Source organism: Pteropus alecto, unplaced genomic scaffold, assembly GCF_000325575.1.
Source record: "Pteropus alecto unplaced genomic scaffold, ASM32557v1 scaffold311, whole genome shotgun sequence".
NCBI lineage: Eukaryota > Metazoa > Chordata > Mammalia > Chiroptera > Pteropodidae > Pteropus > Pteropus alecto.
In genome coordinates, this window is record NW_006431916.1 from 982,634 (window position 1) to 1,006,413 (window position 23,780).

General features: G+C 41.9%; 1 protein-coding gene across 1 annotated transcript; it reads left to right on the top strand.

Moving 5' to 3' along the window:
- Positions 1 to 451: 451 nt before the first annotated feature.
- On the top strand, positions 452 to 23,173 carry NRROS (negative regulator of reactive oxygen species). The gene is made up of 3 exons (XM_006906154.2): positions 452 to 502; positions 17,288 to 17,408; positions 20,995 to 23,173. The coding sequence occupies exons 2-3, from the start codon at positions 17,301 to 17,303 to the stop codon at positions 22,963 to 22,965; spliced, it is 2,079 nt and encodes a 692-aa protein (XP_006906216.1). The 5' UTR covers positions 452 to 502; positions 17,288 to 17,300; the 3' UTR covers positions 22,966 to 23,173.
- The last annotated feature ends 607 nt before the right edge of the window (positions 23,174 to 23,780 follow it).

Sequence of the window (23,780 nt, forward strand, 5' to 3'; positions counted from 1 at the left end):
TTTCCCAAGTGGAAAACTTGTGTCCTATCCATTCCCAAAGTTTGCCACAGATTGACCCTTGGACATAACCTTGGAGAATAGTTTTCTGGGTCAGCAGAACACACAGGCAGGGACCCCCAGCTCACCACTCCTCAAAATTTCTGAGGCGAGAAAACCCCTGGAGCCAGCATTGTTGGGAGACCATAAAAATATCTGCCCTCCTTGACAAATCCAGCAGGTAGTCCGGAGACCAGTGTTTCCCGCTGGCTGCCCTCTCCCTCCCCCTTGCCACCCACCCGCGGGGGCAGTTCCCTTTCTGATGCCTGCTTTCTGTGAGTGCTGAGTCGCTGCGCTGCTTGCTCTCCATGTGACTTCAGTTTCCGTCCGTTCCTTCCGCAAGTGCTAAAATAATCTGATGCTCCAGAAAGAGGAGGCAGCACAGCCCCGCGATCGGCTGCTCTCCAGGAGGCCGGAGCCCTGGGAGAGGATGCACCCCGCGGAGCCGCCTGGGCCTGCGGGAGCCGTGAGTATTTCCTGCATGGCGTCAGCCTCCTCTGTTCTCTGAGGTGGGCAAGCTCAGGCCAGGTCGGGTGGTAGGGCCACAGCTTGGGGCTGACTGGGAAGTTGTGGCTTGCTGCATACAAGCTCCACCGCTTTTGTGCCCAGTTTGGGAGCTATGGCTCCGGGTAGATGGAACAAGGTGGTGTGGTGTAATGAAAACAACCAGGGCTTCAGATTCTTGGTTTGAGGGCTTGATTCCTGGCTCTGTGGGGAGAATTTCTAAGCCTCAGTATGTTCATCTGCAAAATGGGAACAAATAATGCTCTCTCCTGGGCTGGGTGACTGAATGCATTGAGACTACCCTGAGGCTCAGCATGCTGAGTGCTTGGATCTTCTTTCCCGCCCCACAAGGTGGATTCAGAATCAACATGTCCTAGGTAAAGACACTGATACTCATTGACAGCAATGCACACTTGTGGATACCTTCCATGTGCAGGTCTGTGTTGGGGACAGAGCTGTGAAGAAGACAGGCAAAGCTCATTTCTCACAGTGTTTGTCCTTGAGAAACTCACTAGGGTTCTGTTACTTGGACCCACAGCTAGTAATGTCAGAGAGACTAGATCTCTGGCCTTTCTGATTCCTTATCTGGAGCTCCTCCAAAGCCCTCGTGGCCTCTTCAAGTGGGCTGGATTCTGGAGGGTTCAGCATCCCCATGCACTGAGGAGCTGGCACAAGTAAGGAGCCACTGGCCTGGCTCCGGGTTGCCTCAGAACGGGCTGCCCGCTCACCTCACCCCTGAGAGAAGGTGGCCATGTGCCCAACAGTACTGAGACTCATGGAGACTGAATCAGAGTCCTAAGAATGGAGCCTCTGGATAGGGCTGGTCTTGGGTAATGCACTTCCAGGTGAAGTGAAGAGACCTCACTGAAGATTTCTTCCGTGATAGGTACAGCCTATTAGGAGTTTGGACAGTAGAAACATTTTGAGTTTATAGAACTGGCCTTCCGAGATTTATGCTCTTTTCACACACAGACTGCTTCTGTGGATGTTGATGGTTTGCTGGGTTTTAGCATCCTGAGACTTATTTATTTCCCTCACACACCCAGTAGGTTTTTATATATGTGTCCGAGAGTTCCTAGAGGGGATTATAGAATCATGGGCCCAGAAAAAAAAACAAAACAAAAAACAACAACAAAATACAAAATGCTCAACTTTTGCCTTTAGGTCAAAACAAAACAAAACAAAACACCTATTTTACAAAGGGGTGTTTTCATCTAGTGGGTGTCCTCATGGAACCTCATGAAAATCCATATAAACCTGATTTATATAGTGTTTAAATCCATCATACAAGAGCAGGAAACTCCTAAGCAGAGAGCAGGGTCCTGGCGTCTTTGTCCCGGGGCCTGTGTTAGGAGTGCATTGACCTGTTTGTCTCTGATCTTTCTTTGTCACAGAGGAGTGACACCAGTACCTGTGTTCTGGCTGCGGCAGGTATCCACACCATAAAGTATAAACTAGACTCTTGGGTGGACAACTAGATATGCCTCACACCATTCTCAGATCCACTTTATAACCACATAAAGTTAGGAGAGGGTCGGTTTTTAACCATGACTAAAAAGCATTATTTTTCTCAAGACATGCTTGTGGTATGTTCAATGATGTTCACTGATGTGTTTGCACATTAGTGACAAATTTTTTTGCCTTTGGTAGAACTTCTTTATGATACTCATTTCCACTCAACCACCTCCCCCCCCAAAAAAAATTGTCATGGCTCAATGTATGGGGAGCTCTGAGCTACATTAAGTGATGATCTATGAAAGCTCAGAATGTCAGGAAGCAGAAAAAAGGACATTGAGACTTAGATCTTATTGAGCCTCAACAGCAACTATATTTCTGAGTTTAGGGGTCTTTTAGTTGCAAATGACAAAAACCCAATTGGCTTGGTTTCAGAAAAAAAAAAAAAGAGGATTTATTCTTTCAAATAACCAAACAGTATATGGGGAATACCTTCAGGCACGGCTGGATCCAGGCACTCAAACATTGCCAGGAATCCATCCATCTCTATTCCTCAGCATTGCTTTCCTCTGTGTAGGCTTCCTTATCAGGCAGGTTCTAAAGTTAGTGGCAAAGATGGGTGCCTGCAAGTTCAAACTTAATTGCCATTAGTTTGGCATCTGAAGCAGGAAAAGAAAGCCTCTTTCCCAATAGTTCTAGTAACAATCCTTGAACTGATTCTAATGGACTTGTCTTCTGTGAATCAATTATAAACCACTCACTGTGGTTAGGGGAATAGGAGGCTCTGAAGGGCCCATGCTTATTCATAGGCTCCTCCTTGGAGCCAAAAGTTATGGTCAGACTCAAAATAACATGGGCTTCTTAAGAAAGTTAGGGGGTTGGTTGCATGACAATGTAAATGTACTTAACACTACCAAAATATACACTTAAAAATGGTTAAGATGGCAAAGAGAGTGAGAGAGAAAGAGAGAAAGAGAGAGAGGGGGGAGACAGATCAATAGAACAAGATATGTCTCTAAAAGAAATTGTGTGTGTGTGTGCACAAGGAAAGAGAGGAGAGAGAGAGAGAGAGAGAAACTTAACTACAAGAAAAAAAAAGTTAAGATGGCAAATTTTGTTATGTCTATTTTACCATAATTAAATTATAAAGAAAGAAAAGAAAGGGAGGGGTAGTTTCCTCAAAGGGGAATTAAGAAGTTGTTACCAGAAGGAGAAATGAATATGGGCAAGCAAAACCAACTGATTTCTAGAGTAAATGGAGTTAGGTGCTGAGACCAAACCACACGTGTCTTCTCACTTTAATGCATGAGTGGTTTCAGACTGAACAAATGGAAGAAAGGAGGAAGTAGAACCCTGTCATGGTTTTCACCAGCGAAATGGGCAAGAGCAGGGCTGGTACTCGTGATGGGCTAAATGTGGCTATGAAGCCCTGTGAGGGCACGGGACTCCCCACCTTCAGCCCTAACCCAGAAGGACACCTCTGTCAGGTGCTGTGCCATTTACCCTGAGAAACTTTCTGCTGCCCCTCCAAGAAATAAAAGAATTACAAGGAGACTTCTCCCCAGGAGATAGCACTTGGGGCTCTGGCTTTTCACTCTGGCTCTTCTGAAGCAGTACTTAAGTGTCTGAGGTAGCCTAGCACCCACAGTGACTGGCAGAGGCTCATCTTGGAGTACACATCCAAAAATCTCATGTCACTCCCTTTTAGATGTCAGGCTGGACACTGGCTCCTTCTGATCCTCCGTACTGTCATTTCTCTTCTGGACCAGCCATGACCCCTTGGGTCTCTCCTGCTTTTATGGTGTCTCCTCCCAGTGGTCCCAGATACCAAGGCTGAGCTCTCTTCCTCAGTCTGCAGGGTCACTGGTGAGTGGGTCTTTCCCTTCCTGGTTCTGGGCCACCTCCTTCAGCTTCAGAGATTTTAATGGTCTTCCTATTGTCTCCCAGCCTGGCACCCTGAGACTTTCTCATGAGACTCCCCAGATGGCCTTTCTCTTGTCTAGGTTCTTGCGCCCTTCCTTAGGTCCCAAAACTGAAGCTTCCGATTTAACTAAGAATACTGTCTTTATTTCCTTTTAAATCCTTAGTTTTTTTCCCCAGGCTTTCTAGCTTCTTTTGTGGACCCTCTATAGGCTCTCGTCTTTGTCACAGGCATACCCCATGGTGTTGACAGGTTGCCTCATACGCACAGAAGACCATGATCCCGTGAACACTCAGAGGTGCTAGTCACAATAGCAAACACTACATGGCACAGGCACTGACCAATAAGAATGTACACTGTCATTAGAAGCAGGGCCCTGTCATAACAAACTGGGTTAGGTGTTACCTCCTTGGTTGCTGGATCATGATGGGTCCCTTGAGAGTTTCGAGAGAGTGGCCAGGCAACTGGGGTTGGGGTTCATGGGGTAGCTATTTACCAATAAATACATACCTATGCAACCCAGCTGAACATTCATTCAATGTATTTTCCTCTCAGGTGCACATCGGCACCTTTTACCTGGACCAGAACTTGGCTCTGGTTTTGGCTTCACTACAAGCTGTGTGACTTGAAAAATTCACTTTGTCCTTTTCAAGTCTTGGATTTCTTATCTATAAAATGGAGATAATACGCAGGGACTAGGACATAGATATTTGTATACTGATGTTCACAGCAGCATTATTAACAGTGGCCAAAAGGTAGAAATAACCCAAATGTCCATTGATGGATGAATGGACAAACAAAGTGCAGTATATACATACAATAGTATATTATTCAGCCAGAAAAAGGAATGAAATTATGATACATGCTACAACATGGAGGGACCTTGAAAACATTACGCTAAATTAAATATACCAGGCACAAAAGGATAGTTACTACGTGATTCCACTTATTGATTCTACTCATATTCTACTAGAATAGGCACATGTATAGTGAAGAAAAAAGAGGACTAACCAGGGCCTGAGAAGAAGGAGGACTGGGGAGTAATGTTTAATGGGTATAGAGTTTCAGTTTGGGATGATGAAAAAGTACTGGAGACAGATAACAGTGAGGTTGCACAATAATGAGGATGTACTTAATGCTACCAGAGAGTGGTTAAAATGGTGGATTATATGTATTTTTACCATAATAAAAAATGTAGATGACAATGCTTGCTATGTGGAACTGTTGCAAGAATTAAATGAGATCGAACTTTTGTAAGAAGTCTTTGCAACCTCAAGTGTGATTACTATTATTAACGAATAGCATTAATGATAATCCAGTTGTCTTGGATTCATTCAAGACTTTCCTAAAAATCATTATTTTGGGAGTGGAAGAGGATAGTCCTCTGTGAATTCAAATAAGTTTTAGAGAAAAAAAAAATCAACCTTAGTTAGAATAGCCACCTTGCCAGTACAATTTGAGAGATTTTGAAAAGGACAAGATTATCTCTCCTATCATCCTGAAATTATACCATGAAAGTTTATTATTTTTCATCATTATCTATTTAAATATCCGTTAAAGAGAGAGGGTATCAGTCATTCACACTTTAGTGTGAGCTACTTTTCTCCTAATTCTGGCTGAGAACACTAAGGCAGTGATTAGAAATCATCCCCCCAAATAAAATAACTGACTTTGCAATCACAATTAAATTGAGATTAAATTAATTAAATTGACCCAGAAGACTGAAAAAGTAGGAACTTCTTTTTAAGTTAAATCACTTGATATACATTCTGAAGTAGTTAGGAGAAAGTGTACTGATGACTGCAATCTATTTTGAAGTGCATCAAAAAATAAGATGGATTGAAGGATAGATAGGGTAGATGGATAGATATGTGATAAAAACAAGTATAGTAAAAAGTTAATAGTAGAATCTAGGTAGTGGGTATACAAGTGATCACTGTCAAATTCTTTCCACCTTGCTATATGTTGAAATTTTTCATAATAAAAAGGAGAAAAGTTAAATTACTGACAATACCTATTAGCTGCTCACATTTATTTTCATAAACATAAAAATCAAATAAAAAGTCAAAAAACTTCCATAGAAACTATAACGAATAATATGCTACCATAGTATATGCATTATTGGATTTTCGTTTAACTGAACTACTAGAATGTGATGGGATGACACACGTACTGCGCCTTGAAGAATGAATGAGAGTTGGACAACTGGAGAAGAAGAGGAAAGGGGCATTTCTCACACAGGAAAAAGTGTGTGAAAATTCATGGTTCAGTCAAAGATAGCAAATATCCCAAGGTGGCTGGGGCTTGTGGCGATGAGGTTGAGTTTTGCTGGATTCACAGACTAGGTTCGAATGGCAGCTCTGACATGCTCTAGTTCTATGGCCTAAATTTTTGTGAGCCTTAATTTACCATGTGTAAAATGGGGATGACAACACATACCTGCTGTGATTTTGCAAGGAATATTACATACAAAGCATCTAACATAGCACTCATCCCAAGGTAAGCATTCCATAAACATTAGCTATTACAATTAAGAGCCTGGAAAGAAATCTGGGAACTTGGATATAATCCAAATCTGGGAGCTTAGATTATTGAGCTAATCAGTAATCAGGAATCCATATTGTTTTATTCCTCAGTTGTGCTCTTTCTCAAGGGAACCGAGGTTGGGGGTGGGGGTGACATATTTCCACTTTGGGCAATAAGCCTCAATTATCACCTATAATCCCTTCTCCCATAGGCTCTGGGTGGTCTTGCTTTCTCTGAGTATCACAAGGTTCAAGCTCTGCAGCTCATACAGATGGGAGAAGGTGCTGCAGCTCCTCTGTTTCATTTCAATACCAGCTCCCTGTTTGCAGAGCAACTCTGACTTTCCTTTAATTTTGACACTGTCTTGCCTTACTAATGAAGTTCACAGTATTTCCTTACATTGACAAAGCTTTTTCACACACATCTCAGTCAGTCTCAACCCTGAGAAGTCAGCGAGGTGGGTATTATTGTCACCAATGGCCACCACTGGAGTGAACTGATAGAACAAACCCGTGACACTGAATGGAAACAACAAGTTTGAAGCTAATGGATTATTGGTTGGGTGCCTATCCACAGATAGTATGTGGGTCTTTTGTATGTAAAGGTAACACCGTAGAACTACCAACAACCATATAAGAGCAAGGTGTTATCTCCCCAGTGGAGCAGAATTGCACATTTTAAGACCTGTGGCCAGATGCAGCCTGTGGCTGTGGAATAGAACAGTTAAATGACCTCTGTTGGTTCTAAAGGGCTGCCTCTGACCGCAGAAGGAAGCCAGTTGACTCATTTGTAGCCCTAAGGAGATGAAGACGAGGAGACTAGTAGTGCTCCAAGCGGCACTCCACTCACTGGCTGCCCGAGGGAAGAGCTGTTATGGTCTCCAAACTCTCTCCGAGTAGGCAGAGCCTCTGCCATTTCCAGACGAGACTCTTCTCACAAGCCTGGGTGGAGCCCTGGCTGACCGGGTGTGCTAGGCTCTAGGTGGGAGCAAGAGATCTGGATTTTAAACCAGTGCTTGGAAACCATTGCACTGTGTTCCCTGTGGCACCTGTCCATTTTGTTTCATCTTTCTGGCCTGAATATTCTCACTTCCAAAAGGGGTGGGTAGTCCCTTCAGAAATCTACAGTTCTTCTCAAAAGGTTAGTCAGTCACTACATTTGAATGACAGTGCACTTGCCAGAAGAGATACAATAGAACTGTCCTTTCTCAAACAAGTTCTCAGGACCGTACATTCAGGAGCATTGCAAAAATTCAAATGATACAACTCCTCATTTATTTGTCCAGGCTTAGGGTGTGGTCCAAGTCCTGGAGGCAAGTGTCAAGGGACCCCGGTAGTACAACCAACCCCTTATGAAGCAGTGAGCTGTCACCCTAGGTGTGCTGAAGCACAGGCAGGTTGACAGGCAGGGATGATGACAAAGAATATTCTTTGAACTTTTCTTTTAAAATTTGTCTTAATGCAGTAACAGCCTTGCAACACAGGAATTGTAATTCTCATTTTAGTAGGCAGGAAATTGAGGACAATAACTTGAGTGATGTACCCAAGGTCAGAGCCAGGCTTTGAACCTGTTCCATCTGTCCCCTTAGTCTGGACTCTTCCTTCAGGGGCTGGGTTAAGAACATGCAACCCCAAATCTAAATCCCTGGACCCTGATAAAAAAAAAGTAATATCTGTAACAGAATTTATTTTAGTTATTAGTCAATAATATTTTTCTTCCATTAACTTCAAACATGATCGTTTTAAGCACACTCACAATTTCAATCTCAATCCCTATAAGAAATTTTCTATTTCAGTGATATTTACTAGGCTCTGATTATGATGTATATTTTAACTTTTAAGTAATAATAGATTGATATTATTTTAAAACTTGTTTTAATATAGTCATTGAAGTTAATTGTTAGAAAATTAGAAAATACAAAGAAGCAAAAATATAAATATGGAAAAAAGTAAGTATCAGTTGCATTTCTCCTCACTGTTGAGATTCTGATGTGGACCCTTTCAAATATATTTTATGTACATGAAGATGCATACATATTCTTTTAACAAACTTGAAATTATTCTATACATTCTGTTTCACGCTTTCTTTTTTACTTAATATTTTTTATGAACATCTTTCCATGTCAATAAATATATTGCTACCAAAGCATTTTTGATTGCAGCACATTATTTCTATCATTGCTATATCATAATGTATTTAGCCATTCTTTTCACTGTTGGACTTTTAGATGGTTTCTACTTTACTATTATTATTATTGCAATGACTATTTCTGTAGAAGTAGTTTTATATACATTATAATTCCTTGGGATAAATTTCTAGAAGTGAAATTACTGAATCAAAAATAATCTATGTATTCACGACCTTTGATAAATTGTGCTAAATTGTCCTACAGAAAAACTGTGCCAATTTGCTCTGCAGTGTATGATACAGTTCTAGGGAGACAGAGACTCAAAAGCCATTCTGTTGCCTATATTTTAACAAATTCATTACTAAGACAGAAAGCCAGAGAAGCAAATCATGAGATCTGAATTCACACATTACAATTCTAAATGCTCTGTCTCCCCAATCTTCAATTTGCAAGTTTTTTTTAAAAATGCATCCACAATCTGAATATTGTTTCTTTGCAAAATATGGGAATGTATTAATTCAGCCAAGGAACAGAATTGCTTCTTTACTTTTATATTTTTCGTTTTTCTTTTACATATAATTCCAAAATCATAATTAAGGAAACTTTGGATTTAAAAGTACACATTTTGGACATTTCTCCAAAGAAGATATAAAAACGGTCAATAAACACATGAAAAATACTCAACATTATTCCTAATTAGGGAAATACAAATCAAAACCATAAAGAGATAGCACTTCACATCCACTAGGAGGGCTATAATAAAAGTGACAGAAAATAACAAGTGCTGATGAGGATGAAGAGAAATTAGAACATTACTAGTATTGCAAACATCGTCTTCCTCCCTCTAAATAATTCAGTGTCTATCTTCTAAGAACAAGGAGTCTCTTTCATAACCACAGTACAATCATCAAAGTCTGAGAATTTAACATGGATGTAATACTATTATTTCATCCATTGTCTGTATTAAAATTTTGCTAAGTATCCAAGTAAGACCCCTATAGTAATTTAATCATTTGTTTAAAGGGTTGTCTGCTGGTTTTTCCGCTATAAAGCTGTTATTTTCACCTACGTAAAATTAACAAGTAACTTGTATTAATAAGATACTTTAAGACTATATTAATATCTTGTTTCCCAACAAACTTTCACTCTTTAGTTTTATCATCCCTTGATGACTCTTACCTGTAAGATGCATTTTGAAAAATGCTTCCCTCTATAGCTGAAAGCAGATTTCAGCTGCTTTCTCTAACTTTCAAGTAACATTATTAAGCTTGTATGCACTTTAAAACATTTTTTATGTTCAGTTTTGTTATATATATTTAAGCTTATTAAAGAGCACAAGTTGTTTTAGTTAGGTTCTTTTTGTTGGCAAGATGCACCACTTGGGCCAGCTAGTAGGGGTGGTGATGGCAGTGAGGTGCTATCATGAGAAAACATGGAGCTTGGAAATGAACCTGCCCCTGTAAAGAGCCACCGGGAACCCCAAAAGACAGCCTTAGAGCCTGTTCTCTCCATTCTCTCTCCCACCCTCTTGTTATTCTTTCTATTCATTTTTCTATGACCTCTGCCCTCTGTTGACTGTTTTATTCTTTTCTGTTCACATGCCTTGTTATCTACCTCATAGCTTCTGCTTCTTCATGGCAAGATCCCTAAAAAATTCAACTCTACCTTCTCTCTGCGCCTCTTAGCTCCAATTTCCACTGCTAATTACCTAATTCTCTCCCTCTTCTCTTCACTGGGATCATCACAGGATGCTTGCTACATGTAAGGATTGACCTCCCCTGTTCAGGTGCTTCCCCAAGATTCTATTAGCTTGGTGGAGGTGGTGGTGGAGGTGGACGTGGAGGTGGAGGTGAAGGTGGCGGTGAAGGTGGTAGTGAGGTACTGCCCCTGAGGGCTGCCCCTCCAGAGGGATTGTGGGTGTGGTGAACAGAGCAATTGACCTGGAGTGGGAGTTACATTAGTACATCAATCATATTCTTGAACCGCAATCAGGACACGCAATCTAACACTTCTGTGCTCTTTCCAGGTATGAGAATCTGTCTGGAAGCTGTAGTTTGAATGTTTAAATTTCCCAGATATTTTAAAGGTTTATGTATATATGCATTTTTAATTTAAAGTTTACTCAACACCTTTCTGAAAAGAATATTAGAAAAATGTAGACTCCTGGAAATTTGGGGACAAAATATTACCATAATTTCCTCTCTCCCTTTAGAAACTCCAACATTATTTTAAGTTTCCTCATTCTTCTAATTTTGAAAAAAGGTTAAAAAAATATAATGCTAAATTTGACAAGTGGCAATATTTTGCTTTAATTCTATGTGTTTCCTAAGAATAGGGGCACTTTTGTATATAACCACGATATTATTATCATATGTAAGAAAATTAGTAATAATTTGATGTCATCTGTGTGCATAATACCATCTGCAAACACATCATTTAATATACATGTAATTTTCCCCAACTGTCTCAAATTTTTCTTTCAAGGACTTTTTAAAATACAAAATTTACTCAAGGTACATGCATTGGACTTGGTTATGATGCTTCTTAGTCACCTGTAATCAGATCTCCTTCCTCTCCTCTCCCGTGCCTTTCTCTGTTTTCCAAGGCTTTGACTTTTTCTGAAGAGTCCAAGCCAGTCGTCTTGTAGGACCTCTTACAGCTTGGAACTGTCTGATTGTTTCCTCATGACTAGCTTCAGGGCAAACATTTTGGCAAGGGTACTACCAAGATGGAGCTCTGTGTTACCAAAGGCATTTCACCTGGAGGCTCAAGATGCAGGTGGTCTCACCATGAGAGATGCTGAGTTTGAACATTTGGTGAAAGTTGAGATCACTCTAATTTTTTGCTAAGAATCAAAGGGACTAAAGCTGCTTGCCTGAGGGCTTTCAAATACTTCTTGGTAGTAGGAATTGTTTGAAGTGGTCACAGACTGGGGTTTCTGTTCTTTATTATCTATTCTCTGTGGTCTGTGACCAGCCGCCCTTCCCTTTCTCCCAGGATCCCAGGTTGTATTTGCTCTCTTATTTTTGAAAAAGACAGACTCCCTTTCCATGGAGCTCTCTATCTAGCACCTGTGTCTTTTGTGTTCACAGGTATCACTGTCACACATTTACATCTTGCACTAGTACTCTGCTTCTGGAGAGTCCCCCTAACCCACTCCCCACCAGTCTATAAATATGCATTCACAGGTATCACTGTCACACATTTACATCCTGCACTTATGAGTACTCTGCTTCTGGAGATTCCCCCTAACCCACTCCCCACCAGTCTATAAATATTTGTTTCTAACAGCAAATAATTCTAAGAGTTACCTACTTTCTGCAAAGACCTCTTTCATTTAAGCTTTTTCAGCTTACTTTGAGGAGAAGATTCTCAATGACAATGATAATGATATGTGTAAAACTCTTAACACTTACTAATAGCGCCTTTAGCAAAAAGGTTGCAGTCCCAGCTCTGGCAGGAGCTGCTGTAGTAGTAGCAGCTGGAGAAGGTGGGGAGGTGAGAGAGTGCTGAAAGTGAGGAGGTGATAATTAGGGTGGCCCTGAATATTAGAAATCTGGCATCCTTTCCTGAAAATGAACCCCAAAATTCTAACGAAACAAACCCAAAACTCAAGTCAGAGTTACTCCTTAGTATTCCCAAACTTTGAGTATGAGGAGACCTTTTAATGGACAAAAACATCTGAGATTGGCTCTTACCTGATGATTGTGCTTTGCTATCAGCTGATTCAAACATTACATCGTAACAGAAAGCTACTTGGAATTAATAACACTTAAAAAAAGAAATTATCTTTTATTTATACAAGAATATCTATGTACATTTGAAAAAAAAGTAGTATACATAATATGTGTTTAAGTATCAGAGGGACTGACATAAAAAGGGATGCTGCTACATTTCTGAACTATTTTGATTCTTGTGATGGGGACATGGAAATTTCAGGACTTCAAGAAGCAGAGACAAGTCCAACGATTTCACACACCCTTTCTTCCCTGTCCATTGCAAAAGCAAGTATCACCCACATGTCCTCTGTCCTGGAACCACTCCTCAGTCATCTTCTTCAGTCCAAACAGTCCTGAGCCCAAAACTGTTGTGGTCACAGGGTGGGTATGGAAGCGCTGCCTCAGCTTACAGGCAAGCCACCAGACCAGGATGCCCTTTTCATAAGGAGTAAATATTCCCATCCTTTTCAGTGTTTCACACAACTCACAGGCCATCAATCAGTCTTCTTGTAACCTGGGTCAATGAAGCCAGAGTTTCTCCCTATTATTTAGTGAAAACAAGGAAAGCAAACGAGCATAATATCTAAAGCAGAGGAATTTTTGTAGCCGATGTGCATTCTTCTTCACTGCTAATGTTCTCTTATTTCAGAATACAGTCTCATTCGTGTTGTTTTCATGAAATGAATCTGTTTTCACCACTTATTTGTTATGACAAGATCTGAGAGAGAAAAGCCAGACCAAAGAGATTCTGAGTAAAAAAAAAAAAAGAGAGAATACTCTTATACTCTTAATAGATAAGGGATGGATATGGGGTTGAATCACAGGTTTCCATGATAAGCCAGTTAGAATGCACAGTCTCAAGATTAATGGTTATGGAGGGGATGCTACTGAGTATTTGAAGCCTAAGTTTCAAGGACTTCTTAGAGAAGAACCAACAAGGACATTTTGTGATGACTGGACACAAACAGAATAGTTAGAAAATGAAGAAAAGATATAAATTCAACACTAAGAGTACTTCACTCTAACTTGAGATAGGACTTATAATCTTAATATCTCCAAGTCAAGTGTGTTACAGACAAAGTATAGAATCTTGTTTCCTACAGGCATGTGGGTCCGTGGTTTTTTATCCTTCAAAGGTTTTCACTAATTAGAAGCCACAGTCTCTGGCTTTAGTCATGAGCATGATAATCATAACTGGATAAAATATATCGAAAGACTTTGTAGAAATTGTTAACTGAATAAAAGAATGTAGGTTTTATAGACAGTATACTGAAGGAAATGGGACTTATCATTTTCTGCCTCCACACTTTGGAAGGAACTCTTCAACTTCATTATCTGGTTTAAGAAAAACAGATACAGAGTCTATTTATGCGGTCTGCTTCTCATGTCAAGCTCTCAGGACTTATATAGGATATTTTCCCAATGGTCACCCAGACCGGAAAGAGACATCCAAGCTCCTACTTGGAACATGGGTTGTACTGTAGTTCCTTTGTATTAACTCTATGTCTCCCACGGTGATTCACAACCTATAAAATGAGAATCATTAATCCAAGTCCTTTTAATTACAATGAGGAGAGGTTCCAGATTACACCATTTAAATTGTTTATGTCATCTGCTATGTGTGCCCTCCATCATAACTGTTTCCATTTACTTCCTTTCTCCAGCAAAAATGTATCTAAGATGAGCAACATTTGGCTTAAAAAATTTGTGTGTTTTTCAGAAAATGCCAAAGAGATAAGAGTAAAGGGGGACAGTTACTTATTTGCAGTCCTGTACACACAGGAGAGGGTTCATGAAATTTTCCAATGAGATTTGACATCCAAACTGTTTCTCTTGTACTCTTTGTGGTGGCATGGCTCTGAGGAAGCCTTCTGCAGCTACACACTCCAGGAAGTGTTTCTCAACCTAAATGATATTTTTGAGTCTTTTATTTCTTTTCAGAGTCATTACATACCTTTTTGTTTAGTACTTCTCCAAGCCCATTCTCATTTACATCATTGTATTAGTCAGGGTGCAACCAGGAAACAGAAACATACAGATTATTTGAAACAGAGGAAATTTAATTCAGAAAATTGGCTACGCATGATGAAAGAGGCTGAGCTGCCAACCAGAGAATAGTCATCCCAGAGAACAGTAACTTTAGGAAGCTGTGACCTCTCCTAGGTAGGGGGAGGATAAAAGAAGAAGGGCGTTACCAGTGACTAGGAGACGCAGAAGAAGCTCAAGTACTTTTCTGTGGAAGACAGAGTGGGAGGGAGAGAAATATCCTGTATTCTCTCTCTCCTTATGCCTTCTCACCTCCCAGTAGTGTCTCCCATTGACCAAACCAGCTAGAGGCCAGCTGACACCTAGAGCTTAGAAACAGAGCCTTCAGAAGTCAGCCTGCTGCAAGCCAGAGCAGGGCGGGGGAGGGTGAACCATGGCTCTGAGGACAAAAAGCTCTCAACCAGCATAGTCCTCTTCCTGAGGTTAGCCCTGTTCTGGAATTAATAATGTAGAATTTTCAATCCAACCTTCCCTTATATTTTTTACACATGTAGTTGATGTGCTATATTCATTCTTTCAGTCAAATTGTTCATTATTCTTTCTTTCTCTGTGTGGCTGCTGAATTACCTTGGAGATTACACAGAAGAACAAGCTGTTCTTTGGCATTTTGAGCTAATAAATAATAATTATGTTATTAACTACCTTCATAATTAATGAAGCACTTTCACATATACTATTTGATTCTCATTAAAACTTTCAATAATTGTTCTTATATCCATTTTATAGAAGGATTAACTGAGTCTCAGAGACTTTATATGAATTTCTCAAGGACAAATAACAAACAGTGGAGCCAAGATTCAAATCTTTGTCTGGTTCTAAATTCCATAATCTTCCCACACTGTCTCATGAGAGATGGAGTTGCTCAGAGGGTACAGCAAGAGTTTTTCTGGACTGGTTGACTGAGTTTAGAAGGAAGGAAATATGTTTTAAATTTGCAAAAGTTTTCTTGCTGACCCAGAAATTAAAATTACACTCTGGGTATAAGTGACATCAGGGCATTGAGCATTCCAGCCTGAAGCGTTACATCCTCCCTGAAGAACTACACTCTTGCCCTGAACACACCTAGATTCAGTATTTCAATGTACTGGCTGGCCGTCTTAGAAGGGTCAGTGTCACAGCAGCATGTACCATCCCAAGCCTGACAGAGAGAGTGAAGGAGGAGAGGAGGGATCTGGTCCATGGTTCCCTTCTCCCTGTCTCTCCTCAATAAAATACAGGACACCCAGTGAAATCTGAATGTCAGATAAACAATGCATTGTTTTTAGTATAAGTATGTCTCAAATATTCCATGGGACATATTTACACTAAAAAGTTATTTGTTGTTTATCTGACATTCAAAGGCATCTTGTAGTTTGCTAAGTCTGGCAATCTTATTTCAAGGTGGGCAGTGATCCCAAGGTTTCAGAGGTGTGTGTGTGTGTGTGTGTGTGTGTGTGTGTGTTGAGAGGATACTGAGAAAGGAGCCCATATGGCTCTGTTTTTGCCATCTGTGCCCTGTACATGGCATGAGGTGATAATTCCTGCACAGGTGCAGAAGTGGAAGGGGGTTCTAGGAAGGGGATTTCCAGTGTTGGGCAAATACAGATGAATTCTGAATTAGAGGTTCCCTCTGTGGGAAGGAGAGATGGCCTGACCCATAGTAAAGGTTAAAGTAGATTTACCTGGTTTCACTTAGCTTTTCTGTTTGTCTGTTTTCACTGATGAGTATTCAAATCTGACCGGGAAGTTAAAAATAGCCTTAGAGATTGTGTAAAATTATTTAAAGAAAGAGAAAGAGGAAGAGGCCCTAGAGAGCTGAGAGGTGTCAGGCAGAAAGGTCCATGGAATAGGTGAGGAGGTTCATGTTAGCACTGGTGCTGCTGGTCCAGGAAAAGACTGGTGAGCAGATCCTGTGGTCTTTCCCAGGTAGATGTCAAGGAGAGAATGGGGCGGTTGGAATGCTGGGGCCCGGTACTTGCCTCAGATTCAGAGGAATGCAGAGCTGACAGGGAATGCCACTGGGCTATAAACTCTCCCAACAGGAAGATAGTCAATTCACCAGCACCTACAAGGAGAGATAGTATCCTGGTTTCTCATCCTGGAGCTCAGAGAGGGGGATCTGCAGGCTGTTCCCAGCCCTGCCACTAAGTCAATCTGGAACCTCGAATAAGCCATTATTATCTCTGGGTTTTTGTGTATTCACCTATAAAAATGTGATGGTGGAGGATATATTACATTTCCATTATGGTTCCTCTTGGTACTAAAATTCTATTGGTATATGTATAATTTTAAGCCTTCTCATGACTTCTGTTCTATGCTCATTGGCTAGGTAAGAGGGCTGGTAACCACACTTCATCAATAATCCTTATTATATAATCCTTATTATATTCATTTTCCCCTTAATTTTTCCCCTATCCAGCCAAAACATCAAAATCCTATTTTAAAGTCTATATTCAAATGAGTTAACCAATGAGATCTACTCTTTACTAAAAGCCTTATGTCAAAACAATCAGTAACTCTATGCTATCAGAGGCAACACTATTTCAATTTCAGTTCACCATTCATTCATTCATTCATTCAGCAAATATTTATTGAGCATCAGGCAAATTTGAGTTTGGGGAGGAAAATTTCAACAGAACTACAAAACATATCGAACTCTAGGTGACCTGACTCCTGGCTCCTCAGATCCTTTGCTTCTTACATCTGTTGCTGGATTCTTAGGAGTTTCAGAGCTCAGCCATCAGTCCATCAAATGGTAAAGGCGAAACAAAAGTGAGTTCTTGTTGACAGTTGCAGTGAAAGCTGAAAATGTTGGCTAACTTGAGGTATTTAAAGAATCTGTGGGTTTCCACTTTCTTGTAGCTGTGGACTTCCAAGACCAGACAAAACTGGGAACTGGCTCCTTCTACTGAGAGTGCGAAGCAGCCCTCTGGGATGTTCTTCTCTTACTTCTTCCTTGCCCTCTGTCCACAGTGCTGCACTTGAGATGGAGTTACTGCCCCTCTGGCTCTGCCTGGGTTTTCACTTCTTGACGGTGGAATGGAGTAACAGAAGTGGAAAAGTCACAGCAGCTTCCCCAGGGGGCTGCAAGTTGGTGAGTTTCCCCGGGAACTCTGAGTTGTCTGTTGCTTCTGTTCTGACAAGTTTGGGTTCATTTGGAAAACTATTGGATTGTCAGTCAAGGAGGCTACGGAATGAATGAATCTGAATCACTCAGTACCTACCTAGCATGATGCCATGTTCAAGCTGCTCTTTATACAAGGGTTAAGATAATGACTGAGTTACGCTCTGCTCCACCTTTTTCGTAGCTACTGAAGACAGGAGACCTCGGAGACAGGCATAGCTCAGCCATCCGGAACAAGAGCAACTTGTTAGAAATCTGGATGATTGAGCACCACTAACGGTATCAGAATCTGATAATGGTGGGGCATATTGAAGTTGGAGAAGCCCTGAGTCAGAATTTGTGAATGAGCCAATAGCAAATGCTTAAACAGCTGTACTGAAGAGCACGCTGCCCAAGCTGCACTGCAGAGCAACATCCTCGGCTGCACGTGGGCTTAAGACGATCCAGGGAGTGAGATATCAGAGCTTTTGTGGCTTACTCTCTACAGGGCTTTCAGCCTATATATAGAAACAGACTTAGCTCATAACAACTGAGCACATCTCTAGAAATTTTTTCCTTTACCTATAACTCAGTGATATAAAAAATCTGCTTGAGAAACATATATCTAATAAACATTTCTTGAGTGCTATTATATTTGGGGCACTGGGAAAACAAATTGGATATCAGGGTTAATACTTACATTCAAAAATGTGTTCTGAAGGCTGATGAAGCTTTAAAACCCAGCTGGTGGCAGTTCTTAACCACTTTTAGTAACCTCTAACCACTACGCTGCAGTGTACTCCAGTATGGGGTAGAAGTTATGAGCAAGACCAGATTTAAACTCCAGCTCCACCACTTAACTGGTGACACAAGGCCACTCTGTTTCTCAGTTTCCACATCTTTAAAATATGGAGGTAATAATAGTATCAACCAATAATACCATAACACTGGGTTGTTGCAATGCTTAAGTGAGTGAATGTACATGATACACTCAGAACAGTGCCTTGTATGTACTTAAGTGCTATGTGTTTCGTCTATTTTTATTTTTGTTCTTGTTAGTTTCTGCTACACAGACTTCCATTACTCCCTTACAGAGGCAAGAAAAGATTTACTTCACAGTAGCTAATTGAGGGGTTACTAGGCATAGTAAGAGGAGGGAATAAAGCAATTCTTTGACAGACTTTTGGGATTCAGGCTTGACTCCCTGCCTAATCCTCTTCAGCCTGGTGGGCAGGAGGAGTAGGGACTCAGCTGCCAGTGAACTCAAAGAGTGGATTTTCTGTGGCTCTTCTGAAATGAGGGCTGAGAGTGTGAGAGTCCAGGTGCCCTCGATTGTATCTCCTTGCATTAACTATGTGACATTATCAGAAAGTGGACTTGGTAAGGTTTTCTTGGGCTCTGACAGCCCTGTGGTCCTTTTGCAGCACTTTAGTGGGGCCACAGGGAATTGCTGATGTGTGACTCCCCATGACCGCAGCAGCTGTGGTGAAACAGGGTCTCACGGCTTTTGGAAAGCCCCTAACCACAACATTCTTCAGAGAGTCCCTGTGCGGAGGACACCAACACTTACTCAAATAGAGAAATATTCCTTGTTTCTGCTTGGGGAGGCTCAATTTTGTAAAGATATCAGTTCTCTTCCCAATTAGTCTGTGATTGTAAGGCAATCCCAATCACAATTCCAAAGACTTTTGGGGAGAAGGGAGGTGCGGAAAGAATTTCACAAATGAGAAACAACTGAAATGCTCAAAAATAGGAAATGAATGAATGAGATCATGCTAATCATTTTAGCTACCAGTTATTAAGCACTTATGTGCCAAGTTCTGTGTTAGTGCTTTACTTAAGTAATCGCCCAGAATCTTCCAAAAAAAAAAACCTATGAGAAAATTACGAGTACGATCATCATTTTATAGGTGGAGTAATGAAGGTCTCAGCTTGTTAGGTAACCAGCCCGAGCTCAGCCATTTGATAAAAAAGCAGAACCAAAATGGACTGACCCTAGAACTCTTGCTCTTAGTCACTATTGTATTGATGCAATGAACTAATAGACAGTTGCTAAAAAGAATGTAATCATATTTTTTTATTTTTATTGCCAAGGCAATATGTCTATCATACATTATGGGGGAAGTAGATTACTGAACAATTTATAGAATGTGGTTTCATTTAAAATTTTTTTATTTTTTTTAAAAAGGTAGATGATTTTTGAGGAAAGAGTCCAGAAAGAGATGTAACAAAAGGTTGGTGGTGTTTCTTTGAGGGAAAGACTGAGGTTACTGAAGAGTTTAATTTTCTATATTTCTATACTGTATGTATTTAATTATTATAAGATTTTGTTTTAATGATCAGATAAAGAGCTTGGTTGATTCCTTGTCCAAGGCCCAAAGCTAATAAGCGGCAGAGCCAAGATTCAGACTTGAGTCTGTCATCTTTCCAAACCTGTGTTTTTTCCTCTCTATCAGGTTATTTCTCCCCTGTTCCAGTACTCTACTTGTCCCTTGGGATTGGGCCCACAATTTTTGGTAATCATGGACTTTGTCCTACTGACCAATACGTGCAAAGGAATGCCATTGCTCTTCTATCTTATCACTTAAAACTTTTTTCCTGGGCACCTTACTGACGTCCTGTGGCTGACTGTTTTTGCCAATCTTGTAAAACATTGGGCTAAGTTTTTCCTGAGGCTTGAGTGACTTCTGCAATGAAACTAGGGTCATTCCATTCCTCCTGTTTCCTTATACAGCACAGTCGTGGTAGAATAGCATCCAGGAAAAGCACTGAATTGGATATTAAAAGCTCTGGCCTCTGTTCACAGCTTTGCCTTTGACTTTTCGCTTCTCTCCAGACCCCACATTACTCCTCTGTACAATTCAGGATGATCATGAGCTCTGAAGTCCTTTTCAGTTGTGATTTTTATCAATCAAGAATGTAGAGAAGCGTCCCAAGGAAAATTTCTTTGGGCGAATTGAAGATGCCACAACACTGCTGGTCGTTAGGCAGTATCCCTGTTAGACACACAGGTGTTGTGGCAATAATGATTACAATGCAGTAGTGACCAATTATATTAATAATGCCCACTGTGTGTCAGGCACTGTGCTGCCTCTCATCGAATCTCACTGCAATCCTCTGAAGTAGGTACTATCTTTCTCTCCATTTTCCAGAGGAAATAATAGACTTGGGCTAAATTATTTGCCCAAGGTCACACAGGAAATAAATGGCAGATTCAACCCCAGATAGAGACCTGGTCCTCAATCCTTTTCACAGTTAAAACCAAACTGCAGGTACAATTGTCACCACTCAACATCCAATCAACAGGTTCTCAGATCTTCTCTAACAGGCTTCGTATTTTAAGTGAGGCCTGGAACTCAGCCCCTAGCTGACTCTTTTAGTGTGAAGGTTAAGGATAAAGAAAAGTTCTCTTTTGTTCTATAGTTTCCCATTCTTTTTTTATTATTTTTCAAAATTATGATCTCTAGAGCCCTTCCCAGAAGTTGCAGAAACAGTGTCATGAACAAACTAAGTTTCTGCACATTAACCTCTGCCTCAGAGATCTCCTCCCTGCTGACCAGCGTGTTTTTGGATCTAGGTGAATGGAGTCGCTGACTGTCGAGGGCAGAACCTTGCTTCAGTGCCCAGGAGTCTCCCGACCTACTTCCAGACGCTTATCCTGGATGCCAACCCTCTCAAGACCCTGTGGAATCATTCCCTCCAGCATTACCCTCTCTTGGAGAGCCTCAGTCTCCACAGCTGCCACCTGGAGCGCATTGGTCGCGACGCCTTCCAGGAGCAGGCCCACCTGCACAGCCTAGCGCTGCCTGACAACTCCCTGTCAGAGAGCTACAAGGAGACAGCAGCTGCCTTCCACAGCCTACAGGGTTTGCGGAGGTTGGACTTGTCAGGGAACTCCCTGTCGGAAGACATGGTAGCTCTCATGCTCCAGAACCTCTCTTCACTGGAGTCTGTGTCCCTGGCAAGGAACACCATCATGAGGCTTGATGACTCTGCCTTTGAGGGCCTGGGGCACCTCAGAGAACTGGATTTGCAGAGAAACTACATCTTTGAGATTGAGGGTGGTGCTTTTGATGGCTTGACTGAGCTGAGACACCTCAACCTGGCTTATAACAACCTTCCTTGCATTGTGGACTTCAGCCTCACGCGGCTCCAGTTCCTCAATGTCAGCTACAATGTCCTGGAATGGTTCCTGGCGTCGGGGGAAGAGGCTGCTTTTGAACTAGAGACACTGGACCTTTCTCACAATCAGCTGCTGTTTTTCCCCCTCCTGCCCCAGTCTAGCAAGTTGCATACCCTCCTGCTGCGGGACAACAACATGGGCTTCTATAAGGACCTGTACAACACCTCATCGCCGCAGGAGATGGCAGCCCAGTTCCTCCTTGTGGACGGCAATGTAACCAACATCACCACAGTCAACCTCTGGGAAGAGTTTGCTTCCAGTGACCTTGCAGATTTACGCTTCCTGGATATGAGCCAGAACCAGTTTCAATACCTGCCTGATGGCTTCTTAAAGAAAATGCCTTCCCTCTCCCATCTGAACCTCAACCAGAATTGCCTGATGACACTCCACATCCAGGAGCATGAGCCCCCAGGAGCGCTCACAGAGCTGGACCTGAGCCAGAACCAGCTGTCGGAGCTGCATTTGGCTCCCGGGCTCCCTAGCTGCCTGAGGAGCCTCCGGTCATTCAACCTGAGCTCCAACCAGCTCCTAGGTGTCCCGACTGGCCTTTTCGCTGATGCCGGTAACATCACTACAGTTGACTTGAGCCATAATCAGATCTCACTTTGCCCCCAGCCGGCTGGCTTAGACCTCATGGGGCCCCCTAGCTGTGTGGATTTCAGGAACGTGGCATCTTTGAGGAGCCTGTTTCTGGAGGGCTGTGGGCTGAGAGCATTACAAGCTTGTTCGTTCCAGGGGACCGCCCTCACCCACTTAGACCTGTCTGGCAATTGGGGGGTTCTGAATGGGAGCATTGCCCCTCTTGAGAAGATTGCCCCCACATTACAGGTCCTATCTCTCAGGAATGTGGGCCTCAGTTCCAGCTTCATGGAGTTGGACTTCTCTGGGTTTAAGAATTTGAGGAACTTGGATCTGTCAGGAAATTCCTTGACTAGTTTCCCAAGGTTCAGGGGCAGCCTGGCCCTGCAGACCCTGGATCTCCGCAGGAACTCACTCACAGCCCTTCCCCAGAGGGCCGTGTCTGGGCAGCTCATGAGAAGTCTGCGGACCATCTACCTCAGTCAGAATCCATATGACTGCTGTTGGGTAGAGGGCTGGGGGGCCCTACAGCATCTGCACACCATTGCTGACTTGGCCATGGTCACTTGCAACCTCTCCTCCAAGGTCATTCGCCTGGTAGACCTACCTAGAAGTATGCCTCAGGATTGTAAGTGGGAGAGGGTGGACATGGGCCTGCTATACCTTGTGCTTATTCTCCCCAGCTGCCTCACCTTACTGGTGGCCTGCACTGTCATCTTCCTCACTTTTAAGAAGCCTCTGCTTCAGGTAATCAAGAGTCGCTGCCACTGGTCCTCCATATACTGACCTGGCTACAAGCCAAGGTTAGAAATTTGTTCCATGCATGGAAAAACACTTTCTCTGCCAGATTTCAAGATCTGATGCAGAGGACAAATCTGATAAATTGAGATTTAAATTAAAGTGTAAAATGTTTCCATCCCTTAGGCACCCCAAGTTCTTCCTCCATCATCATGATTCATCCTTATCATACTGGTAAAATATTTATTAAGTAACATTCGACAAAAATAAAAAACATATCTCATAAATATTTTTTAAATCAAACACAGCTTGTGTTTTTTCTTTCTTTAATGTTTTTTGGTAGTTTCATTTAGGTTATTTTTCAGTGCCCTTCCCTTGATGACATCCATGGAGCTGGTGAGAAAGGGTGGTGATTCGGTGCTACCCTACAGCAAAAACAGCAAAAACAGCAAAAACAACTCCAAGAGCATGTCCTGTGGATGGTGAGAGTCACTGCCCAGGGGATTTACCAAAGACCAGAATTTCAGAGCTGAGCTGGGGGATCTGAGATGAGAACTGTCACCTCCAGTCTTGGCTTGCATTGCCATTGCAGTCAAAGTGGGCCTGAAAGGGTTTTCTGCGGGTGCCCTGGGTTCATTCTTGGAGTTGCTGGCAGGCAAACATGACCCTTCCATGGAAAAACTGACAGAACAATAACCATGCCCTGAGTTTATTCATGCAATAAACTGAACACAAGGCACAGTCCTTGTTCTGAGAGACGTAAAGAGGAATGCAGAATGGAGTGAATTCTGCTGACTTGTGGACTACCCCTACTCTTCACAAAAACCACGAACATCTTCTTAGCATGTGTTCAATATGTGTAC